The following is a 27,631-nucleotide window of genomic DNA, read 5'->3' on the forward strand; positions in this document are numbered from 1 at the left end:
AGAAGATTCTACTGTTGCAGGGCTGACACTCCCTTTGATTGTCCTGGAAGAGCTTTCCAGGAGAGGTTTGTACCAAGTTTCTCTCTCCATTCTGGTCAAAGCATTCCACTTTCCTTTCACCTGCATTAAAGTCACAGAAATCTTATGCATCTCAGAAACTCTACCACACAAAAAGGATGGAAAGAATCCCAGTTATCTGGGTTTTCCTCTTGTGTTTGTCTTTTGAGACAGCTAGTCTCCTGGAGTTGGGGATGTGGAAAATAGTAGCTATCTGGGTAGGGCAGATGGCCTGTCAAAGGATATGGATGCCAAGCTATAAAAATTGTAAAGCATATTTTTTTCATGACACCATTAATTTCTTGACAGAATCCATAAGCCTCGCATGTTGGCAGCTATGAAAGGGCCTGTGGGGCTTGTCACATGAGTGGCTGTTTGCAGGAAGGCCTCTTCTGACTGATGGATGCATAGTGGGTCTATTAAGTCACATGAGCATGACTTAAAAGAACAGTGTCCTTCTCTCCTTTGAAACTAACCCCTCCCACAAGACTTCTCAGCTAGGAAACAAGGCCTTGCTGAGTCTGGTACAGACTAAGCAAGTTCTACAATTTACTGTTTTTCTGAAATGATTTGGAAGTGACTAAAAGATTGGGATATGTGTATGTGTGTGTCTCTCTGTGCGTGTAACTGCACTTTGTGAATCCTCAAACAACATGAAGTGTATATGTATAGACAATTTAGTGATTAAGGAAAACCCTACAGTCAAATAAACACAAACAAATACATAAATAACTTGAGAATCCAGCTTTGAAATAGTTCACCATGTCCAACTTTCTGAGGGACCCATATTGATAACATCTGTGACAATATTACTTTGGGCAGGATTTATGTGGAAAGAAAAATTACACAGGTCTCTTTTCTAGAAAAAGAATTCCTTCTTGATGAGTTCATTTTTTTTTTTTTTTTGCTTGCCTGTGGCTGAATTGCCAGAAAAGTATGCTAAAAATTAAGCACTTATCACAAATATGGAAATCTCTGTGTACTGCAAGACCATTTGGAATGTTAACATTTTTAGTCTTCATAAAGTTAAGAACATTTTGGTTACAAATGATAAATCTCAACTGGAATGAGCTTTGACAAAGGGCTAAATCTACTACAGACACATATGGGTATTTTGTCTGTTTGAATGAGGAGCTAAACAACCAGATCACAAGAAGGATCAAGAGGGCAGGGCCTGTGGCTCGGTGGGTAGGCGCAGGGCCCATATACCGAGGGTGGCGGGTTTGGACCCGGCCCCGGCAGAACTGCAACAAAAAAATAGCCAGGTGTTGTGGCGGGCGCCTGTAGTCCCAGCTACTTGGGAGGCTGAGGCAAGAGAATCGCCTAAGCCCAGGAGTTGGAGGTTGCTGTGAGCTGTGACATCATAGCACTCTACTGAGGGTGATAAAGTAAGACTCTGTCTCAAAAAAAAAGAAAAAGAAAAAAAAAAAAAAAGGATCAAGAGATGAGTAGACTTTCAGAGCATCTGAAGCCCGAAGTTGAAGTTGAACACTTCTGAATGTTCTGTTACCTATTCTTATTTCTGTTTCTCTTAGTTCTCTTAACTCTGAACCAGTGAGCCAGCCTCCTACACAGGGTTGGGAAATGTGGCAACAATGGCTTCTAATGTTTATACCTTGTAGTTCCCACAGGCAGAGAAGACTGAAGAGATTGAAGAGTGTAAGACTTCCAGGAAAGAGATCCCACTGGTTCAGCTAGTACTGGAGGGGCCTGATTTGGGCAGTGCATATATGTGAATGTGGCTAGGAAATCAGAGGCCCAGGCAAGAACTAGGAAGCTGTAATGACCATAGAGGAAAGAAAAAAGGCTACTGTGAATGTTCTCTAAGGTCTCTTAGTGTTAGAAGCGGTTGAATGGTCCAGCTCTCATGGAAGGTAAGGGTCAAGTTCAAAGTGCAGCCTCTTGTCTTTGCCCTTCCTCATCAGACTTCATACTCTGCACACTATGTTGGTGTATGCATTGGGGAATTGATTATGTGAGTTGGAGTAATGTTGTCAAATCCATCTAAATTAGAGTTGAGTGACGGGGTAGGGGTGGGGGATTACCCACTCAGGGCATGGACACCTGCTCAGGAGTTATATGTCAAGCCAGCTGCCAAAATTACCTGTCGTAACTTTAAGACCCATTTTACCTTCATGTAGCAGCTGTTAAGAGGATTTACCTAGCAGCTGCAGAAGGGAACTGCTATGACTCTGAGTCTTACCTCCTGCTGTCATCCACCAAGCACTGTTTGCCATCTACCAAAAACTTTACTAGCGCCAGTAAGTTTTCTTTCAAAACAATATATAACGTTTCTCTCTTTAATAAACCCGCAGCTTTCTGTTCATTCTCCAGCCTTATGGAAGACCACCCCAGTCTTTCTAAAGACCACCCCAGGCTTTGTGTGTGTGTCCCATATTGTGGTTCTGTTTTTACCAAATACAACATTTTGTTTAATAATTTGTCTCTCCATCTTTATTTGACTTTGACATACATAGTGGGGATTCAAAGCAGACTCACCTTGCAGAGATTAATGGTCCCTGGAACTACTATGTGTGGCACCTCCGGTAGGTCCCCTTGAGTCCCCGGCTTCTGGCGTGGGTCGCTTTTTTCCCTCCCAGCGAGTCTCTCTCGGATCAAACTTTCATTTTAATTTTGGTTGAGTTCTTTACTTTTATTTGAGATTTGTTTAGGGAGAGTCTCCCCCATTCCTGTTTAAGAAGTATTTCCTCTCTCCTGGTTATCAGGCTGCCCATTTTTATGGGACTTTTTCCTTCCTTTTAAAGAGGGCTTGCTCCCTTCCTGGTGAGTAAACTTGATCTTTTAGTTCATTTGGGTACTTGGATTTTATTTTTGGCTTTTGGGTATTTGGCATTAGTCAGAATTACCTAGAAACATTTATTTACCTATGGGCTCTCTAAGTTCAAAGGCGTGCCAAGATGCCTCTATGCTTCTGGGACTCCAGCTGGTGACAGGTTTAAACATTATGGGGATTATTAAAATTGTTTTTCTTAGAAATAAACTAAAAGGCTGGGGCTACACATTCTAAATAGGATGCATTTGCCAAGGGTATCTTTAAGCTTCAAAATGCATTCAGGATTCAAAGATTACCTCCTTGACCAGTCCAATCTCAAAGCTAGAAGAGAATGTTTCCACTCCAGAATCCTCCCTCCCCTTCCTACACCTCCTCCTCTAAATCCTTCTCTAAGCTTAGCTCTCTTTTCCCCCCAAACTCCTCAGCTGACAATATCTGATTATTTAAATAAAGACACTTGAAACAGAGCACGCATGAAAGAAAACCCTGTTGACCTCTGTGCTTTTTCTTTAAAGCAAAAGACAAAATGTCCATGTAAATACATCCTCCTTATACCTAAAGGAAAAGCAACACTCTTACCTTCAGGATGAGGAACTGGGATTAAGAAAGTTAATTTTCACAATTGACTATTCTTTGCCCAAACTGGTACATTGATGATTGATTCCAACAACTCTATGCAAAATTTAGCTCAAGGCCTTCACAAGCTTACCTATTAGGGCAAATAAAAACTTTTAAAGTTTACCCTTGTCCCATTTTGTCAGAAATATAATTTAGATCCAACTAACGTCTTATAAACCAGTGAATTTATATTACTGTGTTTTACTCATGATGAAATTTTAAAATAAATACTGTAAGGTCTTTTATTTTGTTCTTCTATATGCTTTTATGTTTTTTGTAAAGTTTATATACCACAGGTATAAGCATACTTTGGAAATGCTGGGTTTGGTTCCCAGAGACCACAGCATAGTGAATATTGCAATAACAAAGTGAGCTGCATGAATTGTTTTGCTCTCCTGTACTTATATAAGTCATGTTTACTATTGCCTCATAAGTGCATAATAATATTTCGAAGAGAACCTTAATTCAAAAATGGTTTGTTGCTTAAATATGCTAACAATAATATGAACCTTCCGCTAACCTCATCTTGTTGCTGGTAAAGAGTCTTGTTTTGATGTTGGCTGCTGTCTGATCAGGGTGATGGTTGCTTGGAGTGATCATGGCAATTTCTTATCTTTCTTTCTTTCTTTTTTTTTTTTTTTTTGAGACAGAGTCTTATTATGTCACCCTCAGTAGAGTGCCATAGCATCACAGCTCACAGCAACCTCCAGCTCCTCCTGGGCTTAAGTGCTTCTCTTGCCTCGGCCTCCCAAGTAGCTTGGACTACAGGCGTCCACCACAACACCCAACTTTTTTTGGGTTGTAGTTGTGGTTGTTTGGCTAGCCTGGGCTGGATTCGAACCTGCCAGTTCTGGTGTATGTGACTGGTGCCCTAGCCCCTGAGCTACAGGCGCTGAAATTTCTTAAAATAAGATAACAATGGAGTTGATTGCATCAGTAGACTTTTTCTCTGATTAAGGATTTCTCTGAAGCATGTGATGCTGTTTGTCAACATTTTCCCCACTGTAGAACTTCTTTCAAAATTGAAAGCAAGTAGGGCTCCGGCCCCATATACCAGAGGTGGGTTCAAACCCAGCCCCAGCTAAAAACGGCAAAAAAAGAAAAAAAAAATTGAAAGCAATCTTCTCCAATCCTGCTTCTGCTTTATCAACTAAATTGATGTAATACTTTTAAATGCTTTATAGTCATTTCAACAATGTTTACAGACATTTCACCACAAGTAAATTTCATCCCAAGAAACGACTTCCTTTGCTCATCCATAAGAAGCAACTTACCATCCATTAAAGTTTTATCCTGAGACTGCTGAAATTCAATCAAACTTCAAGTTCCACTTGTAATTTTAGTTCTTTTGCCATTTCCACTATCTGTAGTTCCTTCTTCCACAAAAGTCAAGTACTTGTCAGAATCATCTATGAGGGTTGAAATCACTTTCTTCTAAATTCCTCTTAATGTTGATATTATAACCTCCTTCCTTGAATCACACGTGTTCTTAATGGCATCTTTAAAGGTGATTCTTTGACAGACCATCTGCCCTACCCAGATAGTTACTATTTTCCACATCCCCGACTCCAGGAGACCAACTGTCTCAAAAGACAAACACAAGAGGAGAACCCAGATAACTGGGATTTCTTTCCATCTTTTTTGTGTTGTAGAGTTTCTGAGATGCATAAGATTTCTGTGACTTTAATGCAGGTGAAAGGAAAGTGGAATGCTTTGACCAGAATGGAGAGAGAAACTTGGTAGAAACCTCTCCTGGAAAACTCTCCCAGGACCATCAAAGGGAGTGTCATACCTGCATAAAAACACGAATCTCCTTGTACCTTTACACCAGAGTTCTTGAGTGCCCAGGTACACTGTCAATAAACAGTAATATTCTGAAGTAGATCTTTTTTTCTGAGCAGTAGATCTCAAAAGTGGGCTTAAAATATTCAGCAAACTGGGTGGCGCCTGTTGCTCAGTGACTAGGGCGCCGGCCCCATATACTGAGGGTGGCGGGTTCAAACCCAGCCACTGCAATAAAAAAATAGCCAGGCGTTGTGGTGGGCGCCTGTAGTCCCAGCTGCTCAGGAGGCTGAGGCAGGAGAATCGCGGAAGCCCAAGAGCTGGAGGTTGCTATGAGTCCTGTGACATTATGGCACTCTACCGAGGGTGGTAAAGTGAGACTCTGTCTCTACCAAAAAAAAAATAAATAAAATAAAATAAAAAAAATATATATATATATTCAGCAAACCGTGCTACAAATAGATGTGTTGTTATCCAGGCTTTGTTGTTCCATTTACAGAGCAAAAGAAGAGAAGCTTTAGCATAATTCTTAATGTCCCTAGGATTTTCAGAATGCTAGATGAGCAGTGGCTTCAACTTAAAGTCACCAGCTGCATTTGCCCCTGATAAGAGCCAGCTAATGTCAAAGGACATTAACCTGTCCTTCAAAGTTTTGAAGCTGGGTAAGCTGATTTAATACTTGTTGATAAAACAAAAATAGAGATGTCTATCCAAATTGTCAGCATATACTTTTGCCTCGTTTTGCTGGTCAGACTATATTTATCTCTGCCAGATGTTTTAAATTCAAAGAACTATTAATCCTGCTTAAAAACAAAATGAGCTTTGTTTATGTAACTCTTTGATGACTAAAACTAGTCTAAAGTTGTTGGTTTAACAAAAACAGCTGTATTGTCTGAGTTACTGGTGAAATATTCACATATTTAAATTTGAACTTCTTACTTAGATGAACATCTGACATTCATCTGGTATAAAACTTAACAGAGGGCGGTGCCTGTGGCTCAAAGGAGTGGGGCGCCTGCCCGTATATCGGAGGTGGCAGGTTCAAACCCAGCCCTGGCCAAAACTGTAAAAATAAATAAATAAATAAATAAAAAGTAAAAAAGTTAACAGTGAGAGGGCAGCACCTGTGGCTCAAAGAGGTGGGTTCAAACCTGGCCCCAGCCAAAAACTGCAAAAAAAAAAAAAAAAAAGTTAACAGAAAGATAAGTTGAAATAATGACTAGCTCTGTCTAATGTGTGCGTTTTCATAAATAATGTAGGGATAATTGTGAAGCAGATTAGGTAATGTAAATAGCATAAATATTTATAAATAAACATTACATGTAATTTGAAATCTTAAAGTTATCTTAAATAATAGATAAACATAAAATAGCTGAGTCATTTCTAAATAAGAAAAAAAAAAAAAACCTGAAACATTAATTGCTGAACATGGATTCAAATTTATTTCCTTTTGGCTTTTTACATTTTATATAAAGACAAAAGATATCTGGGTCTATTGATAAACTGTCCTATTCCACATTAAAAGTTCTATAAAAATACATTTTTGAAGATTACAAACTATATCTTCATGAGATGTTAACATATAACAGTTCAAAATTATTTCCTGGGTTTTTATGAAAAATTAAGGTGACTAAAAATTAAAAGTTTTAATTTACATAGGTAATCCTGAATATCAAACAGAAAATGTTTGTTTGATAAAGAATTTCATGAGTTCTCAATGATAACCAAAAAGTAAATTTTTGTCCAGCATAAAAAAGAGGGAAATACAGGAGCAAAACTAGATGGTCTGAGTAAGTCATGACAGGTTTGTAAAGAATGGGTCTTTGGAAGGAGTTCTGTGTGTGATCAGATTGGTTGACACTGACTGTTCATAAGTTTTTCTGACAACTGAACATCTGTGTCAGGAAGACACTGGCGTAAGACATGCTCTGATCCTCTGTGCTTGGAACAGCACAGGTTTCTTAGAATGTTGATCTGCTCTTAGTAAAAGAATTGTGAGAAGCTTTGATTTGAATCCTAAAATATTTTTCTTTCAACTTTCAACCATCCTCTTAGCCTGTTTTCAAGTTGGAAGTGCTGTCCGCTTCATTTAAAATGATAATTTCATCTCTTGAGATAAAACTTCACTTGTAAAGCTTTTCAGATTCGGGCAATTTGCAAGTCACGCGTCACCCCGTTTGCTTCTCTTCGCTCCTTGCATCCTTGCAAGGGTACATCTTCTTACTTAGCTGAACTGGTGACTCCTTCCCTCAACGTTTTCATCATTCCCTGGTGCTTCCCCCTGCCCCCAGTTCTGACTATACTACGGCCTATTGCTGGGAAGGTTTATTTGTCTGAACTGGATTCTATATTGTTGACTTTTCTTGATTTGTCTAAATTATTCTAGGTAACTAGACAATTTCAAGTGCTTTTACTTTTTCTAAAAGCCATCATGCCCACCGATGTACTGGTTTTCTTGTTTACATTATTCTTCTCCAATAAGATATAAGCTCAATCTTGGAGACACACCCTGCCAGTGTCTAGGCAAATCTAAGTACCTTTTCATAAGTGTGAATTCCAGGTTATCCAAACAGGCTTCCTTGTAAGGAGAAGCAGTCATACTGTAGAAGGTTTTTCTTTACTTTTTCTTTTTTAAATTATTATTATTATTTTATCTTTTATTTGAGACAGAGCCTCACTCTGTTGCCCTGGGTAGAGTGCTGTGGCGTCATCATAGCACACAGCAACTTCAAACTCCCGGGCTTAACCAATCTATTCCCTCCCAAGTAACTGGCACTAGAGGCTCCTCCTGCAACGTCTGGTTAATTTTTTCTATTTTTAGTGGAGACTAGGGTGGTCGTGAACTCCTGAGCTCAAGCAATCTGCACGCTTGGGCCTCCCAGGGTGCTAAGATTATAGGCCTGAGTCACTGTACCCAGGCTTTCTTTACTTTCTAAGCAATCAACTTTAGAAACCAGAATTTTTGTGTTATGCTGTGGAAAACACCATCTTGTGCCTTCTGCTGTCTTCATTAGGCTTTTGACTAATTAAAAACCCAAAGTTATCTTTAATACAGGTCTAAGCTTTTTATTTTCTCTCGATTATGTACATCTTTTATATTTGCTTTTGAAGTCTTTTGATTATCACTCTGATTGAGCAAACGACTTTCATACTAAATGTCATGTAATTCTACTTTAATTAAATGTTTTAAACATCTTCGATAAACATCCTCAAAAGTAAATTCTAATTGAAGTCTTTTTAACCTAAAATTGACTTTGGGATTTCTCAGTTGGACCCCTGGAAAGCATCAAAGGATGTGTCTTTCATTCGGCTTATTTGATATGTTGGATTGTATGATAAACAATGTCAAATAATAAAATGATACTAAATCTTCTTAAAATTCTGTTCATATGAATATGATATTGGTGTGTTCTAAAATTATATATAATTTATAAATATCTAATGGTCCTGATGGATGCTGTCAGCCATGATTCTGGTTATCTGAAAATGCTGTGTATAATAAAAATACCTAAATTTCCTTGTCAGTTGCTGAACTTTCAACAGACTTTAACCATGACTATTCTGAGTTTTTATTCGGCAGTGTTTATTCTTCCTTAAAGGTATTTGCAATTAGATTCAGAAAAAAAAGACTCTCACAATTATACTTGATAAAGGTTTCAAATAACTTTAACATCAATGAACTAAATAAAAATTTCCGAAACCAATAAAATAACTGATGGGTTCATGAAACTGCTGTTCAAGATCAAGCCAAGCCAAAATTAATTTTAGATAAAATTCTGATTTTCATGACTTTTACTTGAAACACAGTTGGGTCCTTACTTAAATGTTTTGTTCTCAAAGTTTAAGGAAACTTTCTCTGTTAAGATACCCATAGCTTGTGGCAATTTGATCATGTACAGTTTTTTGAACAAAGGTAAAAACAGTTGCTCTTTCTTCTTACTTGATACCTCCAAAATACATAAACTATTTGTATTTTTTGTTTTATGACAGTATAGTTTTTACCTTAAATTAGAAAAAAATCTGTTTTTGTTATAAGGAGATGCAATTAAAAATGTTAATTATTTTGTCATGGTTTGATTAAAAGATCATATTTAATATATATATTTTTTAATTTAGAGACAGAGTTTCACTTTATCACCATTGTGTAGAGTGCTGAGGTGTCACAACTCACAGCAACCTCCAACTCTTGGACTTAAGCGATTCTCTTGCCTCAGCCTCCCGAGCAGCTGAGACCAGAGGCGCCTGCCACAACGCCCGGCTATTTTTTGTTGCAGTTTGGCGGGGGCTGGGTTCGAACCCGCCACCCTCAGTATATGGGGCCGGCACCCTACTCACTGAGCCACAGGCACCGCCCATATATTTAAAATTGTTTATAAGTACTACAGATAAAATCTGAAGTTTGCCTTGGGGGCAGGATATGAGCGAAGTTGTCTCTGTAGAGCAGGGAAGGAGAGGAGGAGAGGGAAGCACAGATTTTTTTTTTTTGTAGAGACAGAGTCTCACATACCACCCTCAGGTAGAGTGCCGTGGCATCACACAGCTCACAGCAACCTCTAACTCTTGAGCTTATGCTATTCTCTTGCCTCAGCCTCCCGAGCAGCTGGGACTACAGGCGCCTGCCACAACGCCCGGCTATTTTTTTGTTGCAATTTGGCCGGGGCTGGGTTTGAACCCGCCACCTTCGGCATATGGGGCCGGCACTCTACTCACTGAGCCACAGGGAAGCACAGATATTTTAAAAGTCCTACCTTACCAGTAGGGAGCACTGAATAAAGGTAAGTCGCAACACTAAACCTTAGTGAGGAAAATAGTACTTATTGGAAAGAAGTTAATTAATGATTTTCAAATAATAAGAGAGAGATGTATCTGATTGTAAGGTTTTTTTTTTTTTTTTTTTTTTGTGGTTTTTAGTTGGGGCTAGGTTTGAACCTGCCACCTCTGGCATATGGGACCAGTGCCCTACTCCTTGAGCCACAGGCGCCGCCCTGATTTTAAGTTCTAGAAAAGAAATCATTAATGGAATTCAGAGCTATGGCAGAAATGCTAAGTTAGCTGTGGATTACTGTCCTGATAATGCCAAATAACATTGTGGTAAATATGTCACATGAGTGCCCCCAGAGTCACCCCTACAGTCCCCAGACTTAGGGAAAATGGGAAATTGTAGCTAAATGTACAACATTTTACAATTTATTTACAAAATGTTCTCCATATGTTGGGGCCCCTTTCTGTAAAAATTTTTAACGAATATTTATACATAAAGGTACATTTACCTACAATTTCCCATTTTCCCCAAGTATGGTTACTGTAGGGGTGACATTGGGAACACCATGTATATTAACATGTCAGATAACAAAATAACAAAAAAATGGAAAAAGGAAAAGAAATAATAAACAAAAAGTAAGATGGAAATAAGTAGCTTGCATAAATAAGAATAAATGTGAGTTTTTTGGTGGAAGAACACATTGATTTGACTGTTGATATGAATTAAAGAAAATCCACCCCCTCTATAGTGGTTAGGGAAACCAAGCCTGTGGGTATATAGTGGAATCTCTGTAAGGTGACTACCGAAGGGACTGTGATAAACCGATTAACATATGAAGGTGTTCAACAAAAGGAAAATGGCCTATGTGCTGGTATGTACATGTGCTGCATGTCTGCTCTATGACAATCAGGTCAGTTTAAGGAGATGATCAGTCTAGGGAGGTGGTCAGCTAGGAGGGTTCTACTGTAGTTCTTTAGCAGACAGAAACTAGTTTAATAGCACATCATCACAAATATTCTCTGAGTCTAGAATGAATATTTGTAAATATTCATAGTCAATAGTCAATAATCACTTCTTTTCTTTTCCTGTTCGGTCTAAGAGAGTGCCGCTGAACTTGGGGTCTTATCTTTTTGTCTCTTTTGATTACTACCCATATCCCCTCAACCCTAACCCCAAGGGTCTTGGCTCCATCCTAGAGCCCCTTCCTCAACTCAGGACCAACTGCATGGTTTCTGGGATCTGGGGAAAACAAAAGCACATGGCCTTCTATTTAGAAATTCTTAAAAATTTCAAGATGGCAACAGAAGAGCCAAGTAATTACAGGGTCCCTGTGAGCATGGCATCCTGAGTGACCGCCCAGGCTCAGGCTCCTGAAGTTGCACCTGACTTCCTGAGCCCTCCACCTATTCCATCCTCAAAGAGCATCAGCAGGATCCCCCTGTGCCTTGGGTGGGAGATTTTAGGTCTCTGAGACCAACCCAGGTACGAGACAAGTCTTTCCCTTGCTAACGCTGACCACCTCTTCCAGGATAAGTAACTGGCATTGCTATAAACGGTATCTCCATACAAAAAGACCCCCTCCCCCCAGGATTCAGGGAGGAAGAAGAAGAGAAAGTGAAGTGGAATCATAATTTTTCTTTGCCACAAACTATGGTAAAGAGATTGAAGACTAAGTCACATAGGTTCCAAAGCCATACTTTTTTTTATTTCGTTCCCTTTTACAGAAGAAATAGAAGTAATTAACTGAGTTCTTAGAGGATTAGTCAAGAGTACTTTAAGGGTGATATGTTTGGGATTTTACTTGGATTTACCAGGTGATCACTGAGGTGAGGAAAGAGTACATGGGAGTTTACATCATAATTTTGTTAATTACCTTCTCACTGATTAGAAATATTGCAAAAAGCCAAGCACATCATCTGATTATATCATTTATCCTGTACTCACTCCTCACATGAAAAGTTCAGTTATTGAAACACGTGTTGGAAAAATTGCTGGCAACCTCTCCCAATAAATAACTGGCAATCAGAATCTAGGTTGACAGCGTCTAACAGTAGCTGTTTATGCAGCAATCAATGCCCTTCGGATACTTATTCTGGTTGATGAAGAAGCACTCAGAGGCGGGGCTGCTGTTTGCAGGTTGAATCCCCAAGCTTCACACTATTTTGCCCGTGGGGCCCCAGGCAATCGCCCTTCCCGGGGCTTCCTGCCATGCAGGCTGATTGTCTAGTGAACGTTACGTGCTAACAGGGGGGTTAATCTGGTGTCAGAGAGATTATTTACAGGCCAATCCCAGCAATAAAACTGTGGAATACAATGTAAAAGCATGAATTTTAGAGTCCAAAGAGATTAGCTCAACCAATGAACTTTCTCTTAAGAAATTAGGAACTTGGCCCCAAATCCAGATATTGTAACAAATGATAAAATATAAATCAGAATTTTCTAGCACCCACCTTCTCTTACTGCATGGAGATGACCATTCTTAACTATTTCTCGATTTAGTCCTGCTGATTACTTCTAGAACCCTGAGGAGTATTACTATACATTTAGGTATCCATTTGTCGGTTTGAAACATTGTTGATTACACTGCAAAGACAGCTACCCTCCTTTATTATTATGAGTTGTTATTACATCAGCTCAACTTGAAGCAGGCTACTGGCCCATGCAATGTGTTAATAACAATAGGAAACACCTTCCTTGCTTATAGAGTTGCAGGAATTAAATGAGAGCACAGCGTGTGTGTGAAAATGTCAGCCTTCATGAAAGTTCTGGGCCTGTTTGGCCTTAGCTCCATCCTGCTATGCGAGCAGGGCTGCCCGGCTGCACTTTCTGGCTCAGTTTGGCCAAAGGGAGGCACTGTTGGAGGACAGAAGCAAACAAGAGAAACTAGGGCGTTTACCCTCCTCCATTCCCGCATCAGTATTTCTGAGTTTTCCTTCTCTTTCCGTGTCTTCAGCTCCAAAGGTTATGCCCATCATAGTCCTGGATTCTTCTGGGCGACCCAGACTCCCAGGCTTCATCTTTTTGCAGGGCATGGTGGCTTCCGGGGGTGGCTAATTGTTAGCTGCCTCATTATTCCTTGGTTGGCTGCATAGTCTCCTGCGTCTGCTATGAAACCAAGATCCTGGATTGAATGCCCTGAGTAATTAAAGCCAAAGAACCAACCCAGAATGGCTTTGTATAAGGCATCAGGAGGAGCGACCTCCTCTGGTCTGGCTTTCTGTTTCTATTGTAGGGATGCTGATCAGAATAGCACTCCCTGTGGAATGTAAATGTCTTAACACAATAACTAAGAAAATGCCAGGAAGGCTATGTTAACCAGTGTGATGAAAATGTGTCAAATGGTCTATAAAACCAGTGTATGGTGCCCCATGATTGCATTAAGGTACACAGCTATGATTTAATAATAAAAAAAATGTTAAAAAAATTTATAGAATAACACTCCTGATTTCTTAGCCCATCATTCACGCCTGCCAAGGGCGAGCAATGACTAGCATGATGGGTGGGTTTGGCAGGAAGAACGTCACATGTCCTTTGCCCCTTCCTTTCTCTTCGTTCTCCCGGGGCCAGTCTGCATGGAGAGAGCATGCCTTTTGCTCTGCTCTCAGGCAGGAGGAGCCAGCCCTTGGTAGGAAGACTGCCTAGTGTGTGTGTGGGGGGGTGTTAGTGTGACACCTGTTGTTACTGCAGACCTAACTCAGGTCTTCCAGTTTAAAAAATGGTTTCTGTTAACAAAGCCGCTATTTTACTCTTTGTTGGATGAACTTCTTCCACTGTCGCGTTGGTCCATAATCGGGCAGAAACAGGAGTATCATTGATTTAGCCTGTACAATGTGCCTGATTTTAGCTGTTATTTTCTTAGAATGATGAGAATGAGGATGAGCCTGGTGATGACCCAGCGAGCCCTGTAATGGAGCTAATGGAGGATGCTGCCCTTCAGCACGCACAGGTGAGAAGCCGCAGGCAGGGGGCTCCTCCACCACGCCTGCCAAATGGCAGAGACAAGAGGAGCCCCCCACACACAACGGGAACTCACGCCTTCCCCTGGAAAATTGTTCAGTTACTTCAGAAAGCAGATTCTCGGGAGACGCTCATGACAAATGTCGTCCTGACCAGGTGGTTTGCACATATGGGAAGGGACGAGGTTTCTGCAGGCTGGCTAGAAAACTGTTCCCAGACTTCACCACAATGAGTCTCCTGGCTTTCTGTCATTTTTTCCAGCCCCCCCGCCCCACCTGAGCACGCAGAGTTAGCAGGTGACTTTGCAAGAGTCCTCGCTTCCTCTCTGTTTTATCCAGCCATGATTTTCTGAGAAATTCAGTAAATCTCTTATCCGTGGTTGCTAGTGTTCCTTCCCTCTCATTATCCTGTGGGCAAATTTATTCTCTTTTGTTCTTTGCCTTCATTCCAAAGGCTTTAGGAGTAGGGATGAAAGCCATAGGCATGTTCTTGTGCACAGTCTGAAACCCAAAGCCTTTATTTAATGTTTCAGAGCCCCAGATTCTCTTTTGACTTATGGGGACAATAATTCTGAATGGGTCCACGAGGGTGCCTTCTGCAAACGTAGGTCCCTACAAAACTTTTGAGACAGATGGCCCGATGGTCCATTATTTCACTTCCAAGAACCACAGTGTACAGCTTCGGCTTCCCCTGGGCAAGTTTCAGCTTGCTGGGCTTATTGGTGTTGTGGGTGGGGCTTTGTTTGTTTCTGTCTGCACAGATGTTACAGTTCTTGATTTTTGTGTATCTCAAAACTTTCATATTGACTCATGTATTAGGAGCTCATAAATGAACATTTTTGTTCTGACTATCTGTGTGATATAGTTAATGCTTTTGGTTACTTTGGTGACAAGAAAAGCAACATTCAAGAGGGTTTCATCACGTGGTGAAAGTCAGGGTTGTTGACAGACTGAGGTCCTCTGATTCTCTCTTCTGACCAGCTACGGTGGGACTGCACTGCCTCTCCCGGGCTGCAGGGTCCTGGTGTCTGGGAAATGCCCTTTAGTTAATGAAATGTGATTTTAAAATTTGTATGCTCATCCTGAAAAGGCACTTCAAGATCCAGTATATACTTTCCCAAGTTCTTTTAACTTTTGTCTCGGTGACAAGATATCCCCTATTTCAAGATAGGGGATGCTGGCCTGTTCTGATTCTTGGAAAGACAACTGACACCCAAGCTGATGCACATTGATGTGCAGTATTGGAAAGAAATAAATCTTTGTGGTTTTAAGCTCCTGAGTTTTGGGGTCATTACTCAGCATAACTTAGCCTGTACTAAATGTTGCATCAAATCCTTCCTCCCTATTTCTAACCTGCCTCTTCCATGCAAAAGTCCCTCTTCATCGTCATTGTTAAATTTCACTTCCTTATTGATGCCCTAGATTCAAGGTACAGCCTTGACAATTCATGCCACTTTATAGCTTCTGTACCAGGTTTTGAATATGGACACGATTAAAATTCTTATAATATCCAATACTTTAAACCATGATGGCTTGATACGAGTGATTTTTTTGGACACTTTTCTGCAATAGAAATAGACACACCGGAGTTTGACTCTCAGACATGGGAGCTTCTTTTTTTTTTATTTATTTTTAATTTTTTTTGTAGAGATAGTATCTTGCTGTGTTGTCCACGCTGTCCTTGAATTCCTAGCCTCAAGGAATCCTCCTGTATTGGACTCCAAAAGTGCTGGGGTTCACAGATATGAGCCACAACACCCAGTAACATGTTTCTTTCCTTTTGTTCTTTTTTTGAGATAGACTCTCACTATGTCACCCTTGGTAGAGTGCTGTGGCATCACAGCTCACAGCAACCTCAAACTCTTGGGCTTAAGGGATTCTCTTGCTTCAGCCTCCCAAGTGCTGGGACTATAGGCACCTGCCACAATGCCCGGCTATTTTTGTTTGTGTTGTATTTGTCATTGTTGTTTTTAGCAGGCCTGGATCAGGTTCAGACCCACCAGCCCTGGTGTATGTGGCCAGTGCCCTAACCATGGAGCTATGGGTGCCGAGCCCAGCCACATGTTTCTTAATGTTTCTAAAATTTCATTTTATCTTCTGAAAACATAAAGGTAAGAATGTCTAAACCTTTAAGAACTGGGCACTTTGCTTTGGAAAGCACAGCCTCTTCTCATTCGCATTGTGAACTAGCCTCTCCATCTATAATTGGTATTATCTCTGATCATCAGAGCGGGCAGGCACTAAACTCAAATAATACTTCAAAGAGCCTTGACCGAGGCTGTTCAGAAATCCCATCGGTTTAAGCAAGCTAGAGGCAGGTCATGTTCATAACATTTTTGAGAGCAGGGACAGTATTCTGAGATGTCCTGTATATACTCAGAGGACTTGATAATCTGGTCATTTGTTGTCAGGGTGTAGAGACAGTTATTATTTCCTCCTAGTGGGTGCCTAATGAGGCAAGAGAAGCAGCCTGTGCTACTCACCAATGGAGGTCAAACAAGAAAATGTGCTGTTACACTTGCCCCAGGAGCACAGGCTCTGCCTGCCTTGCCATTCAAGCCCTCACTGGCAGCATGCAGATCTGTCTGAGAGTGACTTGCTGCCACCTCCGTCTGGGTCAGTGGATCTTTGCTAAGGCTCTGTCCCCTTCTTGACGACTCTGGTCCTCCAGGGTTTGCATCAGGAAGTCTGCAGAATTTTCTAGAGCCCCAACTCCTGTGAGCCCCCAAATCTGATCTTTGTCTCATGAAAGTATTGAAAGCTACACTCTGCTCTTCAGAGAATTTTTGTCACCTCACTTTGCCCCCCAATATAGCCCATGACCTGGGGGAAACATAGTGTGTGAGTGAGGCTGCCCAGCTCTCCACTGATTCCTTGTTCCCTGACAGTAGCCCTTTGAAGGAAAGCCCTGATTTGCACCCTTCTGTCTGTACTCAGAACTGGCCATTGCTTTGTTGAGAAAGTAACTGCAGAATCAGCTCCGCCTGGTGTTCCTGTTTCGCCTCATTTCTCTCTGGCTCCTGGTGACCCAGGGCTCTTGTGCTGCCTTTAAACACCTCAGCTCTGCGTTTGATGTGTTTTCTTACTCGGCGTTTTATCTCCAGCTTCTCTAGTTCCTCTCAGTGGGAGTTTGGTTGGTCATGACTTACTTCTCCCATCAGAAAATTAATAGTTTTCTTTCTCCCTTTTTGTTTTGACATAAATGCTAACATTTTGCATGTCCAATCCTGCAAATTGTTTCTTTTCTTTCTTTTTCTTCTTCTTTTTTTTTTTTTTGCAAATCGTTTGTTACTTAGTAATAGTGATTTCTTGGTAATCTTTGAAAAGATTGGAATCTTTGGATCCATCATCCTTCCAATCTAAACAATAGAATCTTCAGGTTCCATTTCTAATCTTTTAAATATTTTTGATAATCTTTACCTACACACACATGCACACAGTATAGGTATGTGGTAATCTATCTATTCATCAATCACTATATATGATTCTTTCAGTCTGCAACATAGTATTCCACAGAACTAATGTTCTCTTTTTACAATAGCAAAAGTAAGTATAGACTCAGTGCCTGTAGCTCAGTGGTTATGGCACTGGCCACATATACTGAAGCTGGCAGGTTCGAGCCTGGCCCGGGCCTGCTAAACAACAATGACAACTGCAACCAAAAAATAGCCGGGCATTATGGTGGGCGCCTATAGTCCCAGCTACTTGGGAGGCTGAGGCAAGAGAATCGCTTAAGCCCAAGAGTTGGAGGTTGCTGTGAGCTGTGACATTACAGCACTCTATTGAGGGTGACATAGTGAGATTCTGTCTCAAAAAAAAAAAAAAAGTAAGTATAATTTGAAGGAATTTGAGGGGTGGAAATGATCAAATGATAGCCCTGTTCTCTTATTTCATCCCTTCTCTGTCCCTGTTGTCACTTATTTTCACAAGAGATATCCTTCTTGCCAGAAAGTATTTTTGTTAATACAAATGTATTGAGCCGACAGCAAAACTCAATTAACTTTATTTATATTGCTTTATTTCGATCCCTTTTCTTCTTTGACAATACTCACACAGAAGTCCTATAAAGGGTTCTCATAAAGGAGAACTAAGCTATTTGGTTTGAACTCTGGTAGTTACTGGAATACATGAGGTTTAGGAGAAGGAAAGCAGAGAAGTGGATGGCGGATAAAAAGAGGACAAGAGTATTTTGGTTTAAAAGAACAGCTGTGTCTTTCCTGCCTTCTTAAGCAACTGATGAAATCATCTCACAAATGCACCCACCCCAAGTAGTGAAGAGAATGAATGCTAAATTATAAATTTCTGGAAGGCAGAGAGGGAGGGAGGGAATCTTGCTGTTGGATAAAACAAAGCAAAGAAATAGCAGTCAAGGGCATGTAGGCTGGTGAACAGAAGAACAGAGGGAGCTGTTCCTTGGAACTGTGAAAGGCTCCGCTCTGCTGGGAGAGAAATGCAAGGGAGGTGCTAGGAGTGTGGGGTGAGGCTGCACTCCTTCAGCGGTGTGTTGCTGTGCAAAGGACTGGAAAAACTCAATTATCTTACTAAGTTTAATGACTCGCCTTGGGAAAACTAGGGCAGCTAAGGTCTGCGCAGCAACCTCGAACAAAATTCTTTCCATTCTGGCACCAGGAGCCCCTCGCAGAAGGAAATGATCTCTACTCAGGTGCATGGAGCTCTAAGCTGACATCCTGTTCAGGCAGAGACCTCAGCAGGGAAAACCAGACCTGTGCAGAAGGCAACAGAAGAGAAGCACACCAGTGCTTGGAAAAATACACCCGGCTCCCAACTCGCAATTATGTACAGATAATCAAAGAATACTGGACATGTTAAAAAAAAAAAAAGCATGAAAGAGCCCCAAATAAAGAGAATTAAATGACTCAGGAAGAAAAAGAAATTCAAGGAATACACAGCTCTCTAAAAAAATTACAATTACTACTATCATCAGAAAAATGATAAAAGGTTATGAAATTTATGAAACATCAGAGATTAAGGAAAGCTCTTTTGGAAATTTAGCACACAGTGAAATGAAAAGAGTAGAAAAATTGGAAGAGGGTTTGAGGGAGGAAAAAAGACAAAGGGCTCAGTTTGGAGATCAAATACATCGGTAATAATTTTAGAAAATTAAAACAGAAAATGGAGTAATTGTGAAAAGAGAAGAGGGAAAATTTTCCCAAAGCTGAGAGATTAAAAATCTTCGCACTAAAAAATGAATAAATTTTGGGCAGCGCCTGTGGCTCAGTTGGTAAGGCGCCGGCCCCATATACCAAGGGTGGCGGGTTCAAACCCAGCCCCAGCTGAACTGCAACCAAAAAATAGCTGGGCGTTGTGGCGGGCACCTATAGTCCCAGCTACTCGGGAGGCTGAGGCAAGAGAATCGCTTAAGCCCAGGAGTTGGAGGTTGCTGTGACCTGTGTGATGCCATGGTACTCTACCGAGGGCCGTAAAGTGAAACTCTGTCTCTACAAAAAAAAAAAAAAAATAATAAGAATAAATTTTAGAACAGCAAGGACAAACAGGTTGTTTAAGCTTCTAGTCTGGGTAAGGTGAGAGCTATGTAGGAATGAGAATTACAATTGTGTTAACTTTATTGTTAGCAACACTGGCTGCTAGAAGATGTCAAAAGACAAAATGACAACCAATTTAGCTAAAGAGCTAATTGGCTTTTATTTTCAATTCTAGAATTGGGTAGTATCTCGTTTTATAAAACAGAATGAGTGTTCTGATGAGCTGAGCAAAAAAGATTGGGTTTATAGCCCCAGAAAGGCCTGAATAAAGCAGAAAAGAGAACAGAAAGAAAAGTGGCATTTCAAAGTTACTTTCCTTACAGGATTAAAACACAGCAAACTTTTTTATTAAACTGACTTGGATTAACTGGAATTCTTGTTTTTTGGAAAACTGGCCCATTTCAAAGTTTCATTTGATTATATAGCTTTTAGCATAAGTAACTCCACTGTTGTTTGGTCCAACCTGCAGGGGCCTGGCTTAGGAGATATCCAGAAAAAAACAACAGCCTCCCATAAACTTTGTGTAAGGAAGACAACCTAAAAATAACGTTAAAATGTCTTGGAAACTTTCTCTAGGACCTTGAATTTTACAGTCAACAACTTATCAAATGGGAGCATAAAATAACAATGACAAACAATTGGATAATTTTTTTTTTTTCTGAGTTACTTAAGTATATACATACTCTGGTAAAACAAAGCTGAAAAAGAGAGAAACATACTAGGTATATATCCAGAAGACCAAAAATCACACTATAACAAAGGTATTTGTACCAGAATGTTTATTGCAGCCCGATTCATAATTGCTAAGTCATGGAAGAAGCTCAAGTACCCATTGACCCACGAATGGATCAATAAATTGTGGTATGTGTACACCATGGAATATTATGCAGCCTTAAAGAAAGATGGAGACTTTACCTCTTTCATGTTTACATGGATGGAGCTGGAACATATGCTTCTTAGCAAAGTATTTCAAGAATGAAAGAAAAAGTATCCAATGTACTCAGCCCCACTATGAAACTAATTTATAGCTTAAAGCTATAACCCAATTATAGCTCAAGAATATGGGGAAAGGGGAAAGGGAGGGAAGGGGCGGGGGGGAGCATGGGTGGGGAAAGGGTAATTGGTGGGACTACACCTACGGTGCATGTTACAAGGGTACATGTGAAACTTATTAAATGTCGAATATAAATATGTTAACACAGTAAGAAAATGCCGTGAAGGGTATGTTAATCAGTTGGATGAAAATATTTCAAATTGTGTATAAAACCAGCACATTGTACCCCATGACTGCATTAATGTACACAGCTATGCGCCAGCCCCATATACCGAGGGTGGCGGGTTCAAACCCAGCCCCAGCTGAACTGCAACCAAAAAATAGCCGGGCGTTGTGGCGGGCGCCTATAGTCCCAGCTGCTCGGTAGGCTGAGGCAGGAGAATCGCTGAAGCCCAAGAGCTACAGGTCACTGTGAGTCCTGTGACATCATGGCACTCTACTGAAGACGGTAAAGTGAGACTCTGTCTCTACCAAAAAAAAAAAAGGAGAGAGAAACAGACATGAAATACTAAAAATTGCCAATTGAACCCAGCAGTACATTTCAAAGAAATTCAGATGACAAATGCTTCAAACCTAATTTATGAAGCTTCATTGTAAGCAATAGATAGAGTGACCAGAGGTTTCAAAGATGAAACACACGTATCTTCTGTTAACGAGAAAAAGAAAGGCAATAAGAAACTGTCAGAAAAAATGGATATAAGCAAATTAAAATATGACATTATTTTAAGCCATAGATGGGCAGTGAGGAAATAGAAGCCTTTTGTCCTGGGCACTAGACGTGTTTTCCGTTAAGTGACATAGGAATTATGACCTTGGCCTTGGGGTGAGAGGATTGTGGTACACTACTGGTTCAGTGGTGAATGCTCTTCACATAATTATTACAATGGAAATTGTAGTCACAGAAATACACTGGGAGTGCTATTTATTGTTTTAAATATAATCAATTATGTATTAGGCAGGGTTCTTCAGAGAAACAGAGCCAGTAGGATGTGTTTATATATGTGCTACTGAGAGATTTATTTTAAGACATTGTCTCTCACATGATTGAGCAGGTGCGATAGTCTGAAATCTGCAGGGCAGCTGGACAGCTGGAGACCCAGGGCAGAGTTGATGTTGCTACTTGAGTCTGGAGGCAGAATTCCTCTTCTTAGGGGGCCTCAGTCTTTCCTCTTCAACCAGTGAGATGAGGCCCATGCACATAGTGTAGGGTAATCTTCCTTACTCAAAGTCTTCTTATTTAAATGTTAATCTCTTCTAAAAATACGCCTCCACAGTAACATCCAGAGTGGCCTTTGACTAAATCGCTGAGCTCTCTGGCCCAGCAAAGTTGACCTGTAGCGTTAGCTATCACCAGCCCATAGCACAACCATGGAAGATTTAGACACAGTCAGAGATAAGAAATAAATATTAACTTCAGTGACATAAAAATTAAAATCCAAGTGACTGAAACTGGAAGATGGAAGAGAGGAGGAGCCGTGGTGGGAGTTGTAACCTAACAGAGTAATGGTAAACTATATAAAGTTGATGAACCAAAACATAGAAGGTTAATAAATATAGAAAATTCATATAACAGCCTAAATTTAAAACAAAGGATGAGAGAGGAGTATGTAAATGTAAGTAAAAAATCCTGATTCTCTGGGCAGCACCTGTGGCTCAAGGAGTAGGGCACTGGTCCCATATATTGGAGGTTGTGGGTTCAAACCCAGCCCCGGCCAAAAACTGCAAAAAAAAAAAAAAAAAAAAAAATCCTGATTCTCTTCATAGTGGAAAGCATGGGTTTTATAATAGTGACATAAGTACATATATCATTTAGAATCAGGGTTACAAATTGGCTGTCTGTAGGGTAGATCTTTCAGATAAATGAGATTTAATTTTTTTCTTTTGCAGATTTTGGCTGGGGCCAGGTTTGAACCCACCACCTCCAGTATATGGGGCTGGTGCCCTACTCCTTTGAGCCACAGGCGCCGCCTGAGATTTAATTTTTGTGGACAGTGTATTTTTTGAAAAATATTTGACATGGGACAATGTATATACTCTCTATTTACTGTTTTCTGTTCTACTCCCTTGTTCTAGTCCACTCCAAAATTTACATTTCCTGCTGGAGCTCTGTAGGATTTATGGTGATAACCCTGATTCAGAATTAAAATGATGCTTATGTCCGAAGGTAAGAAATGATTAGGAATGGTTGCCTTTGAGGACTCGAACTGAAGGTGCGTGAGGCAGGGGATATTGTTTCCCATTATAAACTTTTCTATTCTTTTTTAAAAAACTATATGATTAAGTAACTGTGATTAAAAAAAATAAGTGGAATAAGGAACTAGACCCGTGATTTTCAACCTGTGGGTTGTGACCCTATTGAGGGTTGAACGACCCTTTCACAGGGGTCACCTAAATATATCCTGCGTATGAGATATTTATATTACAATTCATAACAGTAGCAAAATTACAGTTATGAAGTAGCAACAAAAATAATTTTAAGGTTGGGGTCACCACAACATGAGGAACTGTATTAAAGGGTCACGGCATTAGGAAGGTTGAGAACCACTGACCTAGAGCATAGTGAAAGAACAATGTCATGTACCTTAGAGAAAACAGAGGTGAAGTCATGGAGGAAAAAGAGAGAAACACAAGAAAGAGGAAATAGGGAAGGAATTGCGATTTGGGAGGGTCCTCTGAGTAGACCAGGGCTTTGCTACCCTCCGATTTCCCTTCCAGTTGTGTCCTGTCTCTGGTACTGGAGGCAGGGCCTTTAGAAGCTGGTCTGTCATTTGCTCTTTAAACCTGGCCCGAGTGCTTGGGTGCTCTTTAAATCATGAGCAAGAGTGCCCTGTGTCTTCTCCAGGGAAACACAACTGGTTGTTGGGCCTAGCACGTGATGGCCTACTTATAACTCAAGAGTGGATGGCACGTAACCGGATGATTTCCCAAGGTTGCACGGCATAACCATGTGAATTATTTTACTAGAAATTGAGACTTTTTTTTGTAATAATAGTTGCTGATTAGCATTTGTGAAGAATGGACAATGAGTCAAAAGACGCGAAATAACTCTGCCTTTAGCCTGAGGATAAATCTAATCAACCAATTTAAATGAACTTACCTAAGGAATAATGACAAGAAACTCTTAATGCTAAGCTAGTCACTGATATTGCCATTGGGGAAATTTTCTGAAAACTCTAACATGATGTAATAATGTCACTAATAGTACTGTGACAACACAGAATTAAGTGTGGTTAGGCAGTATGAGGTGAAATGTAAGTATTAGATTGATAATATAGTCATTAAGACATCACTGATGTGGTGTGGCGCATGTGGCTCAAAGGAGTAGGGCGCTGGCCCCATATGCCAGAGGTAGTGGGTTCAAACCCAGACCCGGCAAACAAAAAAAAAAAAAAAAGGCATCACTGATGTGATAGTAAATTTTTAAAGTTATTTTAAAGCATTTCTGAATATTAAATGCTTCTAATTCTCTGGAAATTGCTTTATCTAATATTTTCATAATCAGGCTAACATTTTGAAAATTATTAATTTGTTTTTTTTTTATTTTTGGTATTATTAGTGCAAGACCTTGGTAATAATTTCCTTCATATATAAATCTACCTGATGGACAGGTTGGTGAATGGGCAATTGGAAAAGTAATATTCACTTTCTGCTTTTATTTATTTATTTTTTAGAGACAGAGTTTCACTCCGTTGCCCTCCATAGAGTGCCTTACCATCACAGCTCACAGCAACCTCCAGCTCTTGGGCTTAGGCAATTCTCTTGCCTCAGCCTCCCAGTAGTTGGGACTATAGGCGCCTGCCCCAACACCTGGCTATTTTTTGTTGCAGTTTGGTTGGGGCCAGGTTTAAACCCGCCACCCTCAGTATATGGGGCCAGCGCCCTACCCACTGAGCCACAGGTGCCGCCCATTTTCTCCTTTAAATATAGAATCTGCAACAAGAAATAAAATTGAGGGACAAGCATTCCTGAGAGAATAGATTTCCCTACATTCCTTTGTCTCTCCGTTAGCTGCTCCCGGAGTCTTTCATAAGAGTTGTGTGCAGAATTGATTTTTTTATTCACACTATATTAAATATTACATAAAAATGGATGTAATTTATTCTGATGAGGTCACAGGGGTCCAATCACTGTTCAACAACAAAAGATGTCCTTGTTGTGGGTCTTTGCTACCACAACTAACAGTAGAACATCATCAACTTCTGTTGTCTCAAAAGACTAGAGACCTTTTCTAGATCCTCAGCATTGAGTTTCTACCTGTTGTCAAGATAAAGATGGTTAAAGGCAAAGTTTGACTTTGGAGCTTTTATTTAGAGAATACAATGGCTCCAAAAAAAAAAAAAAAGAAAAGAAAAACCTATATGGGGAAGATCTTAACCATATATGAGAACCTTATGTTAATTAACATACAAGGGAAGAGACAGCGCTGATTGTTTACATCTAAGTACTAACATGTAAGTATCCTCATAAAGGGAGCAGTTTCTCATTTTGTTCAGTGTTAACGGAATTCTCCTTCCTGGCTTAACTAAATCAGCGGCTGAACTCACTTTCTCTTTTCATCCTGTTCTTAGAATCACACTATGTGCCTATTTCCCACCAACCTTTCCCATCAATTTTTGTCTTTGTTAGTTATTTCATTAGGCTTTCAACAGGAACGGTATCGTTTCTTATCCTAGTGTTAACCAGCATTCTTCTGAAAGAGATTTTCCCAACAAGAGGGGTTATCTTAAAACGCAGTACCAATTTACTTCTTCAGTACCAATTTTCAGATTAAGAAGTAGGTTTAATAACCTCTTAACTAGTGAAAAAAATGAGCTTTTTCTGGCTTTATAAACGCCATTGTGGAGCCATGTATTTTCATAGACTCAATACATTATTCTCTTCCACAGTTGTTTTTCAAATTCCAGTTGTTATTTCAGTCACTGGGAGCCATGTCACTGTGTTCTTTGTCAGAGCATTAAAAGCTCTTTTGTTTTCTGGCCCATTAAGAGTATGATTTCTGGAGTATGAAATCAGCCATTTATCTAAGAAAGCTCATCGAGCTTGGTGCAGGGATGCTCACTGCTGGTGGGAGACATTTCATGGTAGAGTAAAAATGGTTTTACAAATCATGAGCTCATATTGATAATTTTCAATTTCCTTTTAACATTATAGAATTCTAATTTGCTTTGATTTCATAATTGTACCCTTTTTCTAATCTGAAAATCTTGATTTTTAACATGTAATAAAATTACTTATTTTGCTCTAAAACACACAATATAAAATAAATAGCATGAAAATGACAAATACTTTTCTGACTAACAATAACTCCAAATGTTGACTCTAATGAAACACTGGTGAAGTGTGAATTTTCCTTATATTATAATGGCTCATTTTAATCCAGGAGGATATCCCTCTAAATATGTATTAAAGGGCAAGAAAGTTGGTATTAACAATTTGACATATGGTTAGATGCATTTTTTTTTTAATTTGAAGGTTTTTTTTAAGGTAACTTTTATGTTAGTCAGTAGCCTCATAATGAACTTTCAGTTGGTGGTGGACCACGTATACGATAGAGGTCCCATATTATAATGGTATGTTTTTACTGTACCTTTTCTATGTTTCAGATATAGTTAGATACATGAATACTTACCTTTGTGTTACCTGTGTTGGTCTAGTAATATTGATGTATGGGTTTGTAGACTAGGAACAACAGACTATACCAAATAGCCCAGGTGTGTACTGGGCTATACTATCTGGGTTTGTGTAAGTGCGCTCTATAATGTTTGCATAAAAATAAAATTGCCAAGCAGCACAGTTCTCAGCAAGCATGCCCATTGTTAAGGGTGTACATGACTGTGTTTTGAAATAATTTTAGATTTACAAAAAGAATTTTGAAGTAGTACAAAGAATTGCCATATATCCTCCATCTAGATTTCTCAGAGTCAGATTTTATCACATTTGCTTTATTATTTTGTACTGTTTCTTTCTGGACACATAATTTAACCCCCCCCCACACACACACACACCTCTTCACAATGACACACTTCCATGTGAATGTCCTGAGAATAAGGACGTTCTCTTTCTGTGCAGGATCTAATTGTACATCACACATCATGTCTTAGTCACCTCCTTTAATTTGTGATAATCACCCAGTCTTCTCTTCCTTTTATGATCTTGACATTTTTGAAATATAGACTACTTATATTTTAGAATATCCATCACTTGGGTTCATCTGATATTTCCTCCTGATTTAATTCATGTTATGCATTTTATGAAAAAAAAAGGGGAGCACCATGGAAGTGATGTGGCCTTCCAGTGCATTATGTCATGAAGCATGTGACTTTTTTTTGTCTTAGTATAGGTGATGCCAACTTTATTATTTTTTTTATTTGTTCAATAAAGTTTTATTTTTCTAAATATACAGTTGTTGGACTCTGTTCCTGCATCTTCACCAGCAGCCGGGGCTTCTCCACCCTTGGTATTTCTTGTGTAAATTACTTGAGCTCTGTGCTTTGAAACCAGTTTGATAAGTCCTGTACTAAGGAGTTCCTGAAGGGCTGCCCTGGGCAGGGAACCTTGAATCTTCAGGCTCTCAGGGACCACAGCTGGGGTGATAAGCTTATAGGTGGGCACTTCCTTACAGAGTTTGTCATATGGAACTTTGTCAAGCAAGACTAGGTTGGTGAGCTTGTCCTGACCTTTGCCTTTGGACCACTTCTTCTTTTTGAACTTGCCCCCATATTTGTTTACTGGATTCTCATCTTTCTTGGCCGACTTTCCGCCATCTTTCTTCTTGTTGTCCTTGGGTGGCATTGCAGAGCTCAGAGAGGAGCTGCCACTAAAGCAGCCTAGCTAATATGTCCGTTAACTTTACTCCTTCATTTAAGTCTGCTGGATTCTACAGGTGCCCGCCACAATGCCCCACTAGTTTTTGTATTTTTAGCAGAGATGGAGTCTCACTCTTGCTTGGGCTGGTATTGAACTCCTGAGCTCAAGCAACCCACCCACCTTGGCCTCCCAGAGTGCTAGGATTACAGGTAGGCAACATGACACCCAGCTATGTGCTTTGAAATTAGACAGGAAAAGACTATTGAATAGAACTCAAAGGCCCATGACCTACAAGGT

The 27,631-nt window shown here is 40.0% G+C and overlaps 1 protein-coding gene across 1 annotated transcript; it reads right to left on the reverse strand.

Moving 5' to 3' along the window:
• Positions 1–14,426: 14,426 nt before the first annotated feature.
• Positions 14,427–27,319, reverse strand: LOC128596363 (40S ribosomal protein S25-like). The gene is made up of 2 exons (XM_053606028.1): positions 26,929–27,319; positions 14,427–14,470 (listed from the first exon to the last, which is right to left on the reverse strand). The coding sequence occupies exons 1-2, from the start codon at positions 27,317–27,319 to the stop codon at positions 14,427–14,429; spliced, it is 435 nt and encodes a 144-aa protein (XP_053462003.1).
• Between the last annotated feature and the right edge of the window lie 312 nt (positions 27,320–27,631).

The sequence above is a fragment of the Nycticebus coucang genome, chromosome 10, assembly GCF_027406575.1.
Source record: "Nycticebus coucang isolate mNycCou1 chromosome 10, mNycCou1.pri, whole genome shotgun sequence".
Taxonomy (NCBI): domain Eukaryota; kingdom Metazoa; phylum Chordata; class Mammalia; order Primates; family Lorisidae; genus Nycticebus; species Nycticebus coucang.

What these genes read in the sequence shown, in the direction of transcription:
- LOC128596363 (XM_053606028.1), bottom strand. Translation starts at nt 27,319, where the DNA reads ATGCCACCCAAGGACAACAAGAAGAAAGATGGCGGAAAGTCGGCCAAG. An exon ending in AGGAACAGAGTCCAACAACT is followed by an intron (nt 14,471 to 26,928) that starts GTATATTTAGAA and finishes TTTGGGTTTCAG; the next exon opens with ACTGTGCACAAGAACATGCC.